The sequence below is a fragment of the Salmo trutta genome, chromosome 36 (genome assembly GCF_901001165.1).
Source record: "Salmo trutta chromosome 36, fSalTru1.1, whole genome shotgun sequence".
In the NCBI taxonomy this organism is placed as follows: domain Eukaryota; kingdom Metazoa; phylum Chordata; class Actinopteri; order Salmoniformes; family Salmonidae; genus Salmo; species Salmo trutta.
Window position 1 is genome coordinate 39,030,034 of NC_042992.1, and position 18,582 is coordinate 39,048,615.

The following is an 18,582-nucleotide window of genomic DNA, read 5'->3' on the forward strand; positions in this document are numbered from 1 at the left end:
CGTTCAGTTTACACAGTAAGGCACTAAACCTATTGAGCTATTTATTTGTTACATTAGTCATACTATGTACATTTTGATAGGGAATCATAGCCCCATTACTCCAATATCAACCAAGTGTTGCAATTTTAGATAATTGCAGCAGTCTACTAATCAATGTATAGGTTAGAAGATCGCTGCAATAATCTTAAACAGCAGCGCTTGGTTGAAATTGGAGTGGTATGCATTTATAACCTCGGCGAATTATGATTAGAGCAATAAGAAATAACCATTTGTTCAATAGCAGATACATTATTTTCAAATCAGGAAAATATATTGAATACATGTTTTTCTTATTTAAAGTAAAAAGGTGCCTATAGCCAATGGGGGACTGACATGACCCTTTAGACAAGCGCCGCTACGCCTTCCGTTGGCTTGAGCGACAATACCGAAGTCAGTGACTGACTATGCTACCGTGAAGATGGCGGAGGCAGCAGCGGCACAGCAACACCGCTTTTTCTGTCACTGCTGTAAAGGTGAAATCGACCCTAAATTCCCAGTGAGTTGGTTCAAGTGCTTTTCTTACTTATTTTCCCGTCCGGTTCTGGACCGACGTTTCTGTATCATAAGTTGGCCTAGCTAGCAACGCCCCCCGAAATACATTCTAAGAAAATACAACATTTGTATCTGAAACTGAATGTGACTGATATACTGGAATATTTTCGTTATTAGAATAAGACTTTATAATTGGTATTGCATGGAGAGCGCGCCGTTAGATTCATTGTTGCGAAGAAATATGGTGATCAAAGTTTCGGGTTTGAGTCTTTGCCATATTTAGAAGCGCTACTTTGTCGCCAACTGCATGTGAGAAACATTATTGCTGCATTCATGTGCTAGTGGGAACTAGGAAACTCGAAAACGTACGACTTGCTAACTGGTTGAACGCGGCACGTGTAAGTCTACTGTAACCAGTTAGCAAGTCGGAAATGTCCGGGTTTCCTAGTTCCGACTGTTATATGAACGTGGCATATGCATGAAAAGGGGATGGGTGCTTTGGCAGGGTGTCCCTTGTCCGCACACCACTTGAGCGATTGACGAGCAGATGATACAAAATAAATAAAAAGAATTGACATTGACTTGAACGCGCATCTTAAAGTTAGTGGACAAGTATGTTCCTTTGTATTTTCATGTCATAATGATTTGAAATATGCATGTTTCCCCCTCAAGGAATTCACGTGCCCCAGGTGTGAGTCCGATTTCATTGAGGAGTTGACAGAAGACTCCAGGTAAAATGTTAAAATATGTTACGTTTGTTTGCATGCTGTTCTGCTTATAGTGGGCCTATACTGGAATTGCAATGCCATAACTGGAGTGTTTTAGGTATATTATTATGTGCAGTTGCTGATACATCTGATATAATATACATTATATATATTAAATTATAACACGTTTCAATAAAAAAATATTGTATTTGCATTTCTCTTAATGTGTTAATTTACAATAATTCAAATAACTCTTACATTTATGAGATTTATTATGTCTTTGTCCTTCAGTATCTTGGAGAACAGCCGCGTTGCAGAGGCCAATGATGATGCAGGCGCACTATTTTCAGAGGTACCTACCTATATGTCCTCCCAAGTTCTCTTGCTCTTTTTCTATCCTTTTCCTTATCTTCAACTTTAATCTGAATTGACTGGTCTGCTCTCCTTCCTCCAAGCTGTGGCAGCTGCTGTTTATGGAACGCTCTGCCCTTCTCTCGGACCCCTCCGCCTATGAGTCTGACCAGAGCCACCTACAGGCTGCCGCAGCCAGTGATGCAGTGGAGGAAGAACTGGAGGGCCCTTCTGTGGACCCTGTGGGAGGCACAGAGCCTTTGGAGCCTGAACCGGAACGCCCCTCTCACCCGCCTAGCCAGGGGAGGCGACCGTCCCGCGCGCCAGCAGTGGAGGGGTTAGTGGAGATGCCCAATTGCCCATCACTGATCTTGATCTGTCTACAGTGTGACGTTATTACCTTTATCCACTCACTCTCTGTTATGGGTTTGCCCCATGCTACAAGGTCCAGGCAGGTATAGCTGATGGCTTTTATTTCAGTTGGACCTAAAGCCACCTTCGTGGCAACGACCACCGATTTTTCACAGTTATCTGCCATGGCAGTTTTTAGGAAGCTATTCTCACTCTACTCAAGAGCCTGTATTGATACTGTTGTATAATAACATCTCATAACACCAATTCACAACTGGTGTTATATAATCACAGTTGTCCAAAATAAAATCATTCCTTTCAGTTTATCACACACTATCATTTCACATATTAACAGCAATATACTGTATTTCAAACACTAATATACTATTTTGTCGTAAACATTTATTACACTGTAATAACATAAGGGGATCCCAAACGTTTTTGGCCCACAACCCCATTTTGATATCTGAAAATTCTCACAACCCCAATCGTGAAAAAAAAAAAAATACATTTAATGTGGGGCTATGGCAGTCAATTGAAAAACATTCTTACAGTATTTCTGATTGTCTTCTCAACTCACCATCACATACTTTTAATGTGGGGCTATGACAGTCAATTGCTAATTAGTCTGACATAATGTATCTTATCTCACCACCACTAATTAGATGGGTGTGCTTGATGCATGTCGACAGTGCGCACCTCATCGCTGCAGTCACATCCAACCTGGATCGATATTTGGTTTTAATGCAGACGAGAGCACTGAATCCAGCTTCACACAGATATGAGCTCGCGAAGGGTACCACGAGTTTTATGGTGCTTTTAACACAACTGGAAACTCAGAAAAATACGAGGTCAAATCATGACGTCAGTGATCTTCAGGTTGGGAAGTTTGAGCTCTAGAAACAGACCAGAGTTCCTGAGTTGGAAGTCTGAGTTGGATGAGCGTTGAAAATAATTTCCCCCGTCGGAGCTCATTTTTTCCCCCCATTTCCCAGTTGTCTTGAACGCTCGGAAGTCGTAGATTTCCCAGTTCCGAGTTCCCAATTGTTTTGTGCACGGCATTAATGCTCAGAGGGAGATGGCAGGGTATTCCCTTTAAGTCGAATCCCCGAGCTGACAAGGTACAAATCTGTCGTTCTGCCCCTGTACAAGGCCGTTAACCCACTGTTCCTAGGCCGTCATTGTAAATATGAATTGGTTATTAACTGACTTGCCTAGTTAAATAAAGGTTAAATAAAAAATAAATAATTTAAGTCTGGAACCAAAACTCCTCCATAGTGACCCGTGAATGCTTTCGGTCACTTGACAACTCGATTTCACTTACCAGCATGTCAACTGAGCCAGGATCACAGTCAAACGGATTGGGAAGTAGGTCCCAAAGTGCTCTTCCAAGCGTTGGAGGTGAGCAGTCATCACTCGTGTGGGACTCTTACTGATGCTGTTTTCTGTTTAGAAACATGCACAGCCGAGGATAGGGGGCATGGTTTGCTTTTCTTCTAAATCCACTGATTCAGGCACTCATCTGTAGATTGTTTTTGTATTTCCCCTGCATGCTTGCGTTCAGTTCGTTCAGTTTTCAAAATATGTCTGCTACATAGGCAAGGAGACACACTTCCTTCTCATTACACAGAAAGTCAACAAAGTCTTTCCAACACTCCCCCTCGGAAATCATCAAGCCTCATGTGAAATAGAATATTGTCATCCTCTGATCCCATATCTCCACATAGTTTTGCGAACAGGCGTGCACACAGTGGATGTGGGTTGATGTAGTTTACAGGGGTGATTTTTAGCATGTACATCTTGGTGGGGCAAACTCCCCCAAAAAGTTTACATGCATGCCAGCAAAGCCACTATACAACACAACACTAAACAATGCATTAATTGCACTATAACAGTGACAAATGGTATCCACAAACTGTTAGGGCATACATAAAGCTGTCCCAACAGCAGAGTCCTAACACCTTACCACTGCTACACCTGGCTATCAGCGGAGCCTTGTCTGGCAGCGAAACAGTTCATTCAGCCTCATTTATTGCCTTTAAAAAACATTGCTGACATGGCTGACTTGCTTAAACAAATGTGCTTTCTACTGACAATTGAGATATACAAATTGGCATAAGGGTACAACGAACGGATAAGAGGCAATCCGTAATTTCGATTAAGACACTAATGAGCGAGCTAGGACGGACGTAGTCAATATATCTATTTGTTCAGCACTTTTGAAATGTACAGAGACAGAATTCAGAACATGGGCCGTTCTTACAGTGTTCTCCCTAAAAAAAACAAGTCAGAACCGTAGGATAAATAAAGGGGGCATATAAGCAGACAATGAAAGCTCTTAGAATATTCAATGATGACATTTCCCTAAAACAGGCTATAGGCTAAATGTGCACCACCAAGTCAGAACAGTAGGCTAAGTTATGAGGGGGAAAGGGAGCACATTTTTTGGGTGAGGCACATGGGCTACTAACATCTTACTACACAACATACACTGAGTATTACTTTCTTAGCTACAGTATACATATCTCCCTGGCATACTGCATTTATGCAGCAGCATACAATACATTTTGGACTCAACTTGTTGTGCTGTGCTCATTTGAACAGGAAGGTGGCGCGGAGGTCCTTCATGGCAAATTTTGTCATAAAACTTTGGCATCAAAGTCTGGCATTCTCTGGTTTTATAGTGCTTTCAAGACATCTGTGAACTCTGAAAAAAACAAGGTCAAATCATGACGTCAGTGATCTTCAGGTCAAAGCTCTAGAAAGAGGCCAGATTTCCCCACTTGGAAATATGAGTTGGATGACCGTTCAAAACTTATTTTCCCAGTCAGAGGTAGTTTTTTTTCAGAGTTCCCAGTTGTCTTGAACTAACTGAAGTCTGAGATTTCCCAGTTCCGAGTTTCCAGTTGTTTCAAACTCGGCAGAAATCATGCTGGATTGACAGCATGGCCAATGTTGAATGTTTATCCTTTTAAGCTTGGAAAAGACACCATTAAACCCAAACTTGGACCACACATCCACTCCACTGAATTGCAGGCTAGTGGTTGCTTTGCAATGCTTGCAGTTAGCTACTGATTCTTTACAAACCACTCATTGTTGAATTTGTGATTTTCAACTTGTTGTGTAATGTTTATGTCCAGTGCTTGATGAGCACCGATATATTTAATCTATAATTTATCTGTGACCAATGACCTTGAGCCTTCTTGGTTGGGCACTTCAAATAAAATGTTATTGGTCACATACACATGGTTAGCAGATGTTAATGCGAGTGTAGCGAAATGCTTGTGCTTCTAGTACCCGACAGTGCAGTAATATCTAACAAGTAACAAGTAACAGTTCCACAACAACTACCTAATACACACAAATCTGAAGGGATGGAATAAGAATATGTCCATATAAATATATGGATGAGGCGATGGCTGAGCGGCATAGGCAAGATGCAATAGATGGTATAAGGTACAGTATATACATATGAGATGAGTAATGTAAGATATGTAAACATTATTAAAGTGGAATTATTTAAAGTGACTAGTGATCCATTTATTAAAGTTGCCAATGATTTGAGTCTGTATGTAGGCAGCAGCCTCTGAGTTAGTGATTGCTGTTTAACAGTCTGATGGTCTTGAGATAGAAGCTGTTTTTCAGTTTCTCAGTCCCAGCTTTGATGCACCTGTACTGACCTCGCCTTCTGGATGGTAGCGTGATGAACAGGCAGTGGCTCGGGTGGTTGTTGTCCTTGATGATCTTTTTGGCCTTCCTGTGACATCGAGTGCTGTAGGTGTCCTGGAGGGCAGGTAGTTTGCCCTTGGTGATGCGTTCTGCACACCGCACCACCCTCTGGAGAGCCTTGCGGTTAAGGGCGGTGCAGTTGTCGTACCAGGCTGTGATACAGCCCGACAGGATGATCTCAATTGTGCATCTGTAAAAGTTTGTCAGGGTTTTAGGTGACAAGCCACATTTCTTCAGCCTCCTTTTCCACACTGTCTGTGTGGGTGGAGCATTTCAGTTTGCCTGTGATGTGTACGCCGAAGAACTTAACTTTCCACCTTCTCCACTACTGTCCCGTGGATGGGCGGGTGCTCCCTCTGCTGTTTCCTGAAGTCCCCAATCATTTCCTTTGTTTGTTGATGTTGAGTGAGAGGTTGTTTTCCTGACACCACACTTCGAGTGCCTTCACCTCCTCCCTGTAGGCTGTCTCGTCGTTGTTGGTAATCAAGCCCACTACTGTTGTGTTGTCTGCAAACTTGATGATTGAGTTGGAGGTGTGCATGGCCATGCAGTCATGGGTGAACAGGGAGTACAGGAGGGGGCTGAGCACGCACCCTTGTGGGGCTCCAGTGTTGAGGGTCAGCGAAGTGGAGATGTTGTTTCCTACCTTTACCACCTGGGGGCGGCCCTTCAGAAAGTCCAGGACCCAATTGCACAGGGCGGGGTTGAGACCCAGGGCCTCAAGCTTAATGATGAGCTTGGAGGGTACTATGGTGTTGAATGCTGAGCTGTAGTCAATGAACAACATTCTTACAAAGGTATTCCTCTTTTCGAAATGGGATAGGGCAGTGTGATGGCGATTGCATCGTTTGTGGATCTATTGGGGCGGTATGCAAACTGAAGTGGGTCTAGGGTGGCAGGTAAGGTGGAGGTGATATGATCCTTGACTACTCTCTCAAAGAACTTCATGATGACAGAAGTGAGTGCTACGGGGCGATAGTCATTTAGTTCAGTTATCTTTGCCTTCTTGGGTACAGGAACAATGGTAGCCATCTTGAAGCATGTGGGGGCAGCAGACTGGGATAGGGAGTGATTGAATATGTACGTAAACACACTAGTCAGCTGGTCTGCAATGTTCTGAGGACGCAGCTAGGGATGCTGTCTGGGCCAGCAGCCTTGTGACGTTTAACACGTTTATTTTTTCTTACTCACGTTGGCCAAAGGAGACAGGGGGCCCGCAGTCCTTGGTAGTGGGTCGTGTCGGTGGCATTGTATTATCATCAAAGTGGGCAAAGAAGGTGTTTAGTTTGTTTGGGAGCAAGACGTCGGTGTCCGTGACATGGCTGGTTTTCTTTTTGTAGTTCGTAATTGCCTGTAGACCGTGCCACATACGTCTCGTGTCTGAGCCGTTGAATTGCGACTCCACTTTGTCCCTATACCGACATTTCCCTTGTTTGATTGCCTTGTGGAGGGAATAACTGCACTGTTTATATTGAAACATTATTTTTATCCTAAAGACTCCCTAGTCCTTGCCAATGACAAGCATGATGCAGCCACCACCATGCTTGAAAATATGAATAGTGGTATTCAGTGATGTGTTGTTGGATTTGTACAGAGATGAGCTAGTTGTTAATAAATCATGTTAAACACTATTATTGCACACAGAATGAGTCCATGCAACTTATTATGTGACTTGTTAAGCACATATTTTTTACTTCTGGACTTATTTAGGCTTGCCATAACAAAGGGGTTGAATACTTATTGACTCAGGACATTTAAGATTTTCATTTTTAAAAATTAATTTCTAAAAATGTCTAAAAACATAATTCCCCTTTGACATTATGGGGTTTTGTGTGTAGGCTAGTGACACAAAATCTCAATTTCATCTATTTTAAATGTTCAGGCTATAACACAAATTGTGGAAAAAGTCAATAGGTGTGAATACTTTCTAAAGGCACTGTAGGTGCAAAAAAGATTGAATCTCTTTTCCCTTTTCTACAGTATTGTGCAGCAGTTTTTGGCTGGTCTGTTTGCCAACAATGGAAATCCAGGCGTCGCACCAGCTGCACTGTAAATAAGTATTTTCTTTACCTCCATAATAATTTTTTTCATTACTTTGACTCTTAATTAAGTAATTCTAAACATCTCTCTCTCTCTCATTCACTCTCAGGTCTGGCATGTTCCATTCAAATCCAGGGGACTATGCCTGGGGTCAGGGAGGTCTAGACGCAGTTATCACAGAGGTCAGTGATGTCACCAGGCGCAAAATCTTAGATTGCGACTCAGCGTGCTGGCATGATTAAAGCCATCTCTGTTTCTTCATTTCTCAATTCCCTCCACTCCTCTAGTTGTTAGGTCAGTTTGAGTGCACAGGTCCGCCTCCTGCAGAGAAGGAGATGATCTCCTCCCTCCCCACAGTCAACATCTCTCAAGAACAGACAGGTGGGTTTCAACCAAGCCGTAACAACAAACCCATAGGCTACCAGTTACAGCATCTATGGGAGAAGAGGGTGTGTATCTTGCTGGGTAGTAGTGTGCGGTATACCACCTGTCAACTAGATTCTCAAATTTGTGACAATATTTTGTTGCATTCTGAAAAAGAAAAGGTGATGGCTTATTTGTTTTTTTCCTAAGGTGGTCTTTACCCAGATCAGGCACCAATGCGGGCACTACTAGTCAATGTTCTCTCTCTTTATTCTAAAATGTACACAATCAATGAACCCCCGCGTACCTCTTCCTCAGACAGCAGACTGGAGTGTCCAGTATGTAGGGAGGAGTACTCCGTGGGAGAGTCTGTCAAACAGCTGCCCTGCCTCCATTATTTCCACAGTGACTGCATAGTGCCATGGCTCAAACTGGTAAGCAGGGGGAGTGTTGGCTGCCAGTCAATAGGGGTTACAACACCACTATTTAATTTGCCATGGAAGGTAGGTTAGTTATTTTTTAATTGGGGTCACATATCTTGACTTGAGGTAGGGTATTTGGTTATATTGCTCTGGATGTAACTTTGTGCCACACACAGGGGCGGTTTCCTGGACACAGATTAAGCCTAATCCTGGACTAAAAAGCAAGATCAATAGAAAATCTCCATTGAAAGCACTTGTTAGTCCAGTACTAGGCTTAATCTGTTAAGCATGTTTTTCCAAGTCTCATTTTTGTGTATATCTCCCACAGCACGATACCTGTCCTGTGTGTCGTAAAAGCCTTGACGGCGTCGACCAGAGCATCCAGCCCCCACCAGAACCCCCAGAGCCCCCCTCCATCAGGACAGACACTCAGGAGGAGAGACGGGCTATTTGAGGTTTAGGTCTCCCTCTCTTCTACCTCTCTGGCATCTCTTCTTCCCTTTTTTCTCCTGAACAAGGCTCACCTCTCCTCATGCCTCATCATCCATCGCTCCTTCTTTGACCACGCATTTATTGAAGAGACAGATTTCAATTCAACTGTGCCTCATTGTCAAAATTATACTTGCTTCGAAAAATCACCTCACAATGCTTTCACCCACAGATCACTATACATTTCCTGGGGAACTTTGATTGAGGTGAGAAAGAATCACTATGCCTGCAATATAACCTCACCTGCAAATGGTTCCAACTGTTTTCTGCCAAAATGTTATGGATTCAATTTGTCGCTTTGTAGAGGCATTTCCCCTGTTCTGATTGGCTTTCATGTTTTATTAAAACCAAATGAACTGACATCCTTGAGCCAAAAGGACGTGACAAATGTGATGAAATTAGGAGAGTTTTGGAAAATACTGAAAGGTGAGCTGAACTCACTCTCTTGCATTGTTGATCTGGGTAAGAGAGTTTCCCTACTCTGTTCTCTCTATCTCTTTGGTTGCATCGCAATAATCTCTGCTTTCTCCTGAAGGGTGCACTTGTTCACATCATGGATTTGAAAGGAAATTACTGGTAAATGGAAACTCCTAGGCCATGCCTATACCAATCCAAAGCTTTTACATTTGTGGAGAGTAGTGAACGAATGCAAACTTCGGGAGGAAGGAGAGGTTATTGGGAATGCAACCACAGGGAGAATCTCAATTGCATACTTGCGTCCTCTCTACTTCTCAAAATCCGTTGGAGGAGAGGATCAGAGGGGCGGGACCTCTGGCTTTCTCTTCCAATGGGTTTTGAGAAGGAGGCGAGGAGTATGCAATTGAAACTCTCCCGTCTCCCACTTCCTCTTATTCGTTAATAATGTCCACCTCTCTTTATGGCCCCTATTAAAGCCTAATGCTGTGTTCTTCACACTATCCACCTCCTTCCTGTTATAACATTATGCGCTTTCCTAATGCATTAGTCTTTTACCTCTTTCTATCATTTTATTTTGAATAATAAGTACAAGTCACAGCAAAAAACAAACATGTTTTTAATATTGAATATATTATGATTCACCTATATATGTATATATGTATAGGTATGTATATACATGTAAATGTTTGTTAACGAATATATCTGCTTGGCAATGAGGTGATAAGATTGAAGATAATAATAAAAAATTGTCAAATTCATAAAGCAGGAGTGAAAATCAGTGTCATTGAATGACAAAATGTCCAATTGAGCACCTTGTCACATATTATGTCCCAAATGGCACCCTATTCCCTTCAACAGTGCACTACGTTTGACCAAGATCCATATAAGGAATAGGATGCCATTTGAGACGCACACCCAGACTCTCAAGTAGATCATTTGGAAAAAACCCTGCATCCTTGGCCATTTGATATTCTGCCAACTTTCTGCTCATGTTCTCATTTAAAGACATATTGTACATTCAATAGATAGACAGGTTAGATTTGCCTAATACTCATAAGGGCTATCTACCATTCCCGCCTATTTTAAGACAATGACCAATTTATGCAAGAGTTTGCATGATATAACTAAATTGACAAATTCAATTGGAGTTACAAACGTTTCCTGAATTTTAAACAAAGGCAATTGTATTATAATTCTGAAGACAGATTTACATCCCGTCTGTCAATTTTATTCCCACAGGAGTCTAGATCCTTAACATAGCCACGATCACACACAAACACATTCGTTTTCTCGTGTAAGGTTGTCCATTATGCATAATAATAGGCTATTACACAGAGAGCATGAAAGTTGAATCTCTTCTGCCAGTTCATGTAGTGCAATGCTACGCCTTTGTTGCAGCAGTTCTTCATTTCACTTCCAGTATCAAAAGACAACAATAAGCTAATAATAGGGCATTTTGTGTAACACCTACTGAAGAAAGTGTCCAGTAACCTACCATACGACATCTGCCTCCTCCCCCCGGGTTCCCACTAGATAACACGGGCACAAAGTCAAAATTGTCTGTATTGTAAAAAATCATGAAAAAAACAATTATATTTTTGGTATACATTTAAGGTTAGGGTTAGAAGTGTGGTTAAGGTTAGGTTTAAATTCAGATTTTAAGAATATCAATTGTAGAAATGTATATTTATAGGTGGAGTTTATGACTGCGGCTGTCTTAACTAGTGATTACCCCCTCTCTCTCCCCTCCCCTTCTCTCCTCCCCTCCCCTTCTCTCTCCCCCCCTCCCTTCTCTCTCCCCTCCCCCCCTCCCTTCTCTCTCCCCTCTCCCCCCCTTCTCTCTCCCCTCCTCCCCTACCTTCTCTCTCCCCTCCTCCCCTACCTTCTCTCTCCCCTCCCCTCCCCTTCTCTCTCCCCTCCCCCCCCCTTCTCTCTCCCCTCCCTCCCCCCTTCTCTCTCCCCCCCTCCCCCCCTTCTCTCCCCCCCCTCCCCCCCCCTTCTCTCCCCCCCCCCTCCCTTCTCTCTTCCCCCCCCTCCCTTCTCTCTCCCCCCTCTCCCCCCCTTCTCTCTCCCCTCCCCTCCCCTTCTCTCTCCCCTCCCCTTCTGTCTCCCCTCCCTTCTCTCTCCCCTCCCCTTCTCTCTCTCCTCCCCCCCTTCTCTCTCCCCCTCCCCCCCTTCTCTCTCCCCCTCCCCCCCTTCTCTCTCCCCCCTCCCCCCTTCTCTCTCCCCCCTCCCTTCTCTCTCCCCCCTCCCTTCTCTCTCCCCCCTCCCTTCTCTCTCCCCTCCCCTCCCCTCGTGTGACTGAGAATGCCCGTGTTGAACTGACAGAGACGATACGGGCTTAGCAGACATGGAGGCCCGATTAATGACCGAGCCCCATTACGACACGTCTCGGCTCAGCTAACGTTGTCTTGGAGAAGAGTCCATTCGTGTTTGGAGATATCAAGGATACCATTGCTGTGAGGAAAAAAAAACAGGGCGAGGGACAAGAAATAGAGAGATCCATTTCGGGGCTCTGTTGATTCAACGCAGCCGCCATTTTGTTGACAGTTCGTCTTTTTTAAATAACGCTGCATCTATTTTATTTAAATATCTGCTTCCTTAAATTTTGCTATTGCATTTGTCTCTACTCCTTCGATAGCTAGTTCAGCCATGCCTTAGAATACTCTTCTAACTCGCTAGCTTGCCTGCTAAATAATATTGCATCGTTAGCCGTCATAGTTTAGCTTTAGCTACAAAGCTAGCACGAGTCGCTAGGCGAAAATGACAGGTTATTCCGTTATTTGGTTTAGTTTGTATTTTCTTATTTGTGAACATTATGCAAATAAACGCAGACTATCAACTTATGTAAAGCTGTCAGATGGATACATTTCCCACAAGTACGGCCACGTTGCTGGAAATGTAAGTTATCCCAGCAAGGCAGCACAAATGATGGCTTGCTAGCGAGCAGCATTGATACAATGTAGCATAGGTTGTTATTGGACGACCCATAGTTTGTTACAAAATAAACACCGTCCTCCTATGAATTAATACATTGTATATAGTCGCTACCGCACCGGCGATATTTTGTTGCCTCGTTCCAAAAATGCTAATTCTAGAATTGGCAACAATGTAATAATTTACTTCTTTTTGGCGTCTGTCTAACTTTCTGTTTTTCGTTATATTTCTCTCGTAAGCAATATTATCGTGTTAGGACGTCGGTTGGGGTCACTGCTAAACTATAACGTTAACTAAAATATGAATGAGCAGTTTAGCTATAGCTGACCACTGCTTATAACAGCAGTACTATTATCAAGTCAAATAGTCAGTTGATGCAAAATACTTCTAAATGGGTACTTTTTTGGGACATGTCAGAATTCGTAATTGAAATTCCAAAATCGGAATGGATGTATAATTTTGAAATTTCTCTAATCTTTGCGTTTTTGGCAAATCAGCAGTGGGGCATATACTGTGGCGACCATGTTGATATGCACGAAGGGGGGATTTCGATCCACATAATGTGAACACCGTTTTTGGACTCCTACCGAGGTGAGTGGATGCATAATCTGAAAGATATACGCACTATTGTAGCTGTTGATATTGTCAATCTTTATTATGAAATGTATTTTGATGGATATATCTTGTGCTCACTATGCCCTGCATCCATCATTACAATGCATGACGATCAAACGTTCTCGCATGAGGTGATTTGATATTGTAAAGAGATGTTGTTCTCCAGCGCCAAACCAGTTTCTACATACACTACGTGACCAAAAGTACATGGACACCTGTTCGTTGAACATCTGATTTGAAAATCATGGGCATTAATATGGAGTTGATCCCCTTTTTGCTGCTATAACAGCATTGACTCTTCTGGGAAGGCTTTGCACTAGATGTTGGGACATTGCTGCTGGGACTTACATTTACATTTTTGTCATTTAGCAGATGCTCTTATCCAGAGCGACTTATAGTAGTGAATGCATACATTTCACACTTTTTTTTTCGTACTGGTCCCCCATGGGATTCGAACCCACAACCCTGGCGTTGAAAACACCATGCTCTACCAACTGAGCCACACGGCACCATTTCTCCCATTGTTCTTTGCAGATCCTCTCAAGCTCTGACTTAATTTTATTCAGCCACAAGAGCATTAGTGAGGTTGGGCACTGATGTTGGGCGATTAGGCCTGGCTCGCAGTCAGTGTTCCAATTCATCCCAAAGATGTTCGATGGGGTTGAGGTCAGAGCTCTGTGCAGGCCAGTCAAGTTCTTCCACACCGATCTTGACAAACCATTTCTGTATGTATCTCGCTTTGTGCATGGGGGCATTGTCATGCTGAAACAGGAAAAGGCTTTCCCCAAACTGTTGCCACAGTTGGAAGCACAGAATCGTCTAGAAAGTCATTGTATGCTGTAGTGTTAAGATATACCTTCACTGGAACTAAGGGGCCTAGCCGTCCACCAAACTTGACACTATGCATTCGGGCAGGTAGCTTTCTCCTGGCATCTGCCAAACCCAGATTCGTCCATCGGACTGCCAGATGGTGAAGCGTGATTCATCACTCCAGAGAACACGTTTCCTCTGCTCCAGAGTCCAATAGCGGTTAGCTTTACACTACTCGAGCAGACGCTTGGCATTGCCAATGGTGATTTTAGGCTTGTGTGCAGCTGTTCGGCCATGAAAACCCAGTTCATGATGCTCCTGAAGTTTAGTTATTGTGCTGATGTTGCTTCCAGAGGCAGTTTGGAACTCCGTAGTGAGGGTTGAAACCGAGGACAGATGATTTTTACGCGTTACGCGCTTGTGTGTCCTACCACTACGTGGCTGAGCTGTTGTTGCTCCTTGACATTTCCACTTCACAATAACAGCACTTACAGTTGACCGGGGCAGCTCTAGCAGAGCAGATATTTGACCGACTGACTTGTTGGAAAGGTGGCATCCTATGATAGTGCCACGTTGAAAGTCAATGATCTCTTCAGTAAGGCCGTTCTACTGCGAATGTTTCACTATGGAAATTGCATGGTTGTGCTCAATTTTATTAACACCTGTCCGCAACGGTTGTGGCTAAAATAGCCAAATCCACTAATTTGATGGGGTGTCGACATACTTTTGTGTATATATAGTGTATGTGAAAATGGTGGGAATCTATTGTCTGTGGTTAAAGACAAGGTAAAAAAAAAAATGCTTCTCTTACATCACAGGCTTGGATTAAAAGTAGAGATTTTCAAAACCTGTGACTAGTTGGTTGCCCAAGGGACGGTATTTTCTTGCTCCCCATGTCCCTGCAAATCTGTGTTTGCACTGTTTTTAAAAGGTTTTAACTTTTGATGTCATCGGCTAGAACTTTTTAACTTCATATTTTTTGTTACAAAATATAGAAATGTGCCTTTCACATATGTTTACACTGGTTTTGTGCTGGCGATAAAGAAATGAGGTTGGTAAGTGGTAGAGTTGCCCTTTAAGTTAGGGCAATACAGCTGTTTGGGACCTGATTTATTATGGTTCTTGAGACAAATCAGAAACTGTAGCTTATTTAGTTTTGTCACGTCAATCAGTAGTTGTTGCGAGTTTAGGAAGCAAGCAGTCTAGCTACAACACATGGGTAAAGATCGAATCACCTGTGGTTGAGGCTTTGGTCTCTTAATGTTATATATATATATATTTTTTTTTAATTGAACCTTTTATTAAACTAGACAAGTCAGTTAAGAAAAAAAATCGTATTTTCCAATGACTGCCTACACCGGCCAAACCCGGACAAGGCTGGGCCTATTGTGCGCCGCCCAATGGGACTCCCAATCACGGCCGGTTGTGGTACAGCTTGGAATTGAACCAGAGTGTCTGTAGGGGCGCCTCTATCACTGAGATGCAGTGCCTTAGACTGTTGCGACTCTCGGGAGCCCCCGAGTCAGTTATAACTGATACTAATAACAGTTTGAAAAGATTTTCAATAATTGAGTCAGCGGCCTATGATGGTTTCGTAATGAAAACGTTTTAAGATCAGTCCTCCTATCCTGAGCATGCTATTGAGGCTGCTTTAAGTACGAATCTATTGAGAAATCAGAAGTTTGGAACAACGTGTGCAAAAGTTAAACGATTATTTGATCTCCAACTTCTCCTTTTTTTTGAGTCGGAATATTCCCCACATGACTTTACCAAACCTCTTTATGTACATATGACATTGGCTCTACATTGAAATGTAACCTAATAGAAATAATGTGACATTTCCTTCTGTAACCTCAGGAGTATTCTCTCTGAATGTTAATTGTATCTCTTGAGTAGTAGGCTAACGCATTATTTCACTGTCCTGAGAATAACTCTCCCACTGACTTGAGAATGACCATGAGTGTCGGGGCAGACGAGGACGCTTTAGAGCTGCTCTCCATCAGCGTTTTGATATATTGAGATGTAGCCCTGATATGGAGGAAGAAAAAAATAGTACAATCTTTGGTCAGTTTGTTTGGAAATATTGAACGAGGTAATTGGCATAGTGTCATTCTGTTCAAGCGAAACACCTTTTTAGACTGGGAGAGATGTTTTGACTCAATGTCCTGCTTAACTCTAGTCTTGTGTCAGTAGCCATTTACATCCCTTGCTACTACAGCCAATTACTTTTGGCATACCAGCACTCAGATCAGCGGAAGCTACACAATTAATTTGCACACACACTAACACTTTAAGCAGTGAGTATAGAAGAAATAGGGGAATGTTTGTCACAGAGTGAAACAAGGACATGGGGAAAGGAGAGAGAGAGAGGGAGAAGGGTGGGGGGAAATAAATGTGTTTTCGATTAGTAGGAAACCAGTGACTAGTTTGTCCTCTGTTCCTAGAGCTTTCCAAGTGAGTAAAAGAGAGGCGAGGGATGGAAAGGGAGAGAGAAGGTAGAAAGAAGAGTGGGGCAGAAAGGAGGGAGGTGTGATTTGAGTGGTATGTGTAACGGGGGGAGCATGGTGGAAGTTAGAGGCGAAGTGGAGTGAGTAATTGAAGTAAACATGGAGAAGTGGGCGTGGGGAAGCACAGGCAAGACTCCCAAGTTCTGGCCCACAGTTGTGATTCTGCAGAAAAAGCTTGCCTCCCCCAAGCCCTAGAGGCTACAAGGAAAACAATCCAGAACAAGTATTCTCTCAAGCTTCCGAACATGGTTGATTTTAGCACTCTGACTGCTTTATCGGATGACTTGGATGACTTTCCTTAGGCACGCTCTGGCTCCACTAAATTAATCTGTTAGTGCTTTCTGCCACAGTAGGGCAGGCACAGAGAAACCGTCAGCATGCTGCTCTCTCATTGGCTGCTCCGGAGTGGCTGGGAACAGCGGCTGGATCCTCTGTCCCCCAGAGGGCCCAATGTGCTGAGGTCACAGTTCTGAATCGCCTCCAAATGACTTCACCCAGAGAAAGCACCTGCTTTGGGCGAGCCCGCATTAAGTCATTCAGTGGCCGTAGGGAGCCGGAGCGGACCATTTCTTTCATACGAACACGTCCGTCCTTCGAGAACACAATTTGGAACCTTGCCGCAGCGCTAAGCTCGGAGAAATCTGAGAGACATTTTCACAAAAACTAATGAGAGATCCATGGGGGGTTGGTTCATTTAGCAGCTTATCACAAATCACCTGGGTGCTGGGGTCTGTAGCATGATGCACTACAGTAGCCATAATGCTCTGTAACCATATCTGAGGGTCAGAGCTCAGAGTGCTGTTCTACGATCAGGTTCCCACTGTCGACGTATTCTTATTCGTTGTGATCTAAAAGGCAGAACTGATCCTAAACCAGTACTCTTACTCAGACACTTGATAGGGACATTATAGACCCTGTACCTTGGACCTGGAGGGTTATTGGGAATTGTAGTTCTCAGGTGGATGGATGTTATTGAGTCCTTGAGCATCAGAACTACACCTCTTGTCAAATACACACCCAGCTGTGTCAATAGGTCACAGATTGAAGGAAGCTGTAAGGATGAACACATAAAAAGTCAGAGGAAAGCCGCTAAGCATATAGATGTTACAAATATTTCACCTCTTGTCTCCTCGCTCATTTACTATGCTAAAGGATGCCTCGCAGTGATTAGTAAAGTCAGTGTTTTTGTTCAGTTGACTGACTAATATCAAACTTTTGTATTTTCTCTTTGCTATTCCCCACCTTGTTCTACCCCCTCACATCTCTACTTGTAATTCTCTCTACAGCTTGAAGGACGGAGAAAGAGGGCTGGGCAGCCAGGACGGGAGAAAAGACACAGAGCAAGGATTGCTTTTTAGCTTCCCCAATATCCCCATCCCCCTTCACCCCTATCCCGTCTCTTCCTGGACCGCTTCCTGGACCGCTGCCTTTTCCTAGAAACTGTACCTGCCGTCCAAAACATCCCTCCCTAGTCACCCCTCACCCCCTAAATCTCTGATGGATCAGAGGACTCAGGGGGGGCCTGCTACTCCACCCCCCCTCCCCATCACTGCTCCCCAAGGGGAGCGAGAGAAGGAAGGAGGGGGTGGGAAGAAAGACGAGGAGGAGAAGGAGATAGATGGGTCGCAGAAAGACTCCTCTTCTGCTGCAGGTGGAGAGGGCTCCGGTGACCAGCAGCAGTCACCCCAGTTTTCTGTCAAAGAGACTAGCCTCCATGAGGGCAACGTCAAACTCAAAATTGGCCTGCAGGCCAAACGCATGAAGAAGCCGCCCAAAATCCTGGAGAACTACGTGTGTCGGCCGGCTTTCAGGGCCACTGTGAGACCCAGCGGGCGCGGAGGTGGCCGCGGGAGCCGCGGAGGAGTCGGAGCAGGTGACGGGGTCAATCAGACCCAGAGCCCAACACATGGCAGGGAGAGAGAGCAGAGTCCTGGCATTAAACGACCCACCCCACCGGCTTCATCTCCCTCTGCTGTTGCTGCCCCCACACCTCCTCCACCTGTTTCTTCGTCTTCCACTACTTCACCCAGTCGAGTGAATGGGAGTACTCCAGCTAAACGGGTAAGCAAGGCAAGCATGTACTAGGGTAGGACTTTGATCGAGAAACCATATCCCTGTCAAACAAGGTATCCTAACTAAAGAGGCTGCTAAGAATTCCACAAGACCTGTCTGGCTTTGGACTGTGCCAAAAAGAGGCAAAGCAATACTCTGTTAGTTCACTCATTTCTCTTCCAGCATTGTTTCGCTGGTATGAATTCAGAAGTTATACTTGTAAAGCTGATTTTTGCTTCATATTTTGAACAATCATCTGTT

General features: G+C 43.8%; 2 protein-coding genes across 7 annotated transcripts in view; both read left to right on the forward strand.

The window, feature by feature from the left end:
• Positions 1-431: 431 nt before the first annotated feature.
• On the forward strand, positions 432-10,162 carry rnf115b (ring finger protein 115b). 3 transcript variants are annotated; one of them, XM_029735817.1, is made up of 10 exons: positions 432-535; positions 1,204-1,262; positions 1,530-1,590; positions 1,694-1,926; positions 7,650-7,718; positions 7,819-7,891; positions 7,997-8,090; positions 8,391-8,506; positions 8,823-8,955; positions 9,156-10,162. In XM_029735817.1, exons 1-9 carry the CDS (start codon positions 458-460, stop codon positions 8,946-8,948), a joined length of 909 nt encoding a protein of 302 aa, XP_029591677.1. In that variant the 5' UTR covers positions 432-457; the 3' UTR covers positions 8,949-8,955; positions 9,156-10,162. The 3 variants fall into 3 exon arrangements, with proteins under 3 accessions (XP_029591677.1, XP_029591676.1, XP_029591675.1); XM_029735816.1 differs by having other exon boundaries at positions 8,823-8,949; XM_029735815.1 differs by having other exon boundaries at positions 8,823-10,162.
• Positions 10,163-11,679: 1,517 nt separating this feature from the next.
• Positions 11,680-18,582, forward strand: part of LOC115176059 (histone-lysine N-methyltransferase ASH1L) — a 46,238-nt gene continuing 39,335 nt past the window's right edge. For 3 of the 4 annotated variants that reach the window (XM_029735819.1, XM_029735821.1, XM_029735822.1), the window contains exons 1-3: positions 11,680-11,859; positions 12,835-12,928; positions 17,556-18,330. In XM_029735819.1, the coding sequence (XP_029591679.1) occupies positions 17,767-18,330 (564 nt within the window). In that variant the 5' untranslated portion in view covers positions 11,680-11,859; positions 12,835-12,928; positions 17,556-17,766. The remainder of the gene's footprint in view (positions 11,860-12,834; positions 12,929-17,555; positions 18,331-18,582) is intronic. The other variant, XM_029735820.1, reaches the window with a different exon arrangement.

Coding starts and splice junctions, on each gene's coding strand:
- rnf115b (XM_029735815.1), top strand. CDS start 458: ATGGCGGAGGCAGCAGCGGCACAGCAACACCGCTTTTTCTGTCACTGC. Junction 1,263..1,529: donor GAGTTGACAGAAGACTCCAG/GTAAAATGTTAA, acceptor TTTGTCCTTCAG/TATCTTGGAGAACAGCCGCG. Junction 1,927..7,649: donor CGCGCGCCAGCAGTGGAGGG/GTTAGTGGAGAT, acceptor CCTTTTCTACAG/TATTGTGCAGCAGTTTTTGG.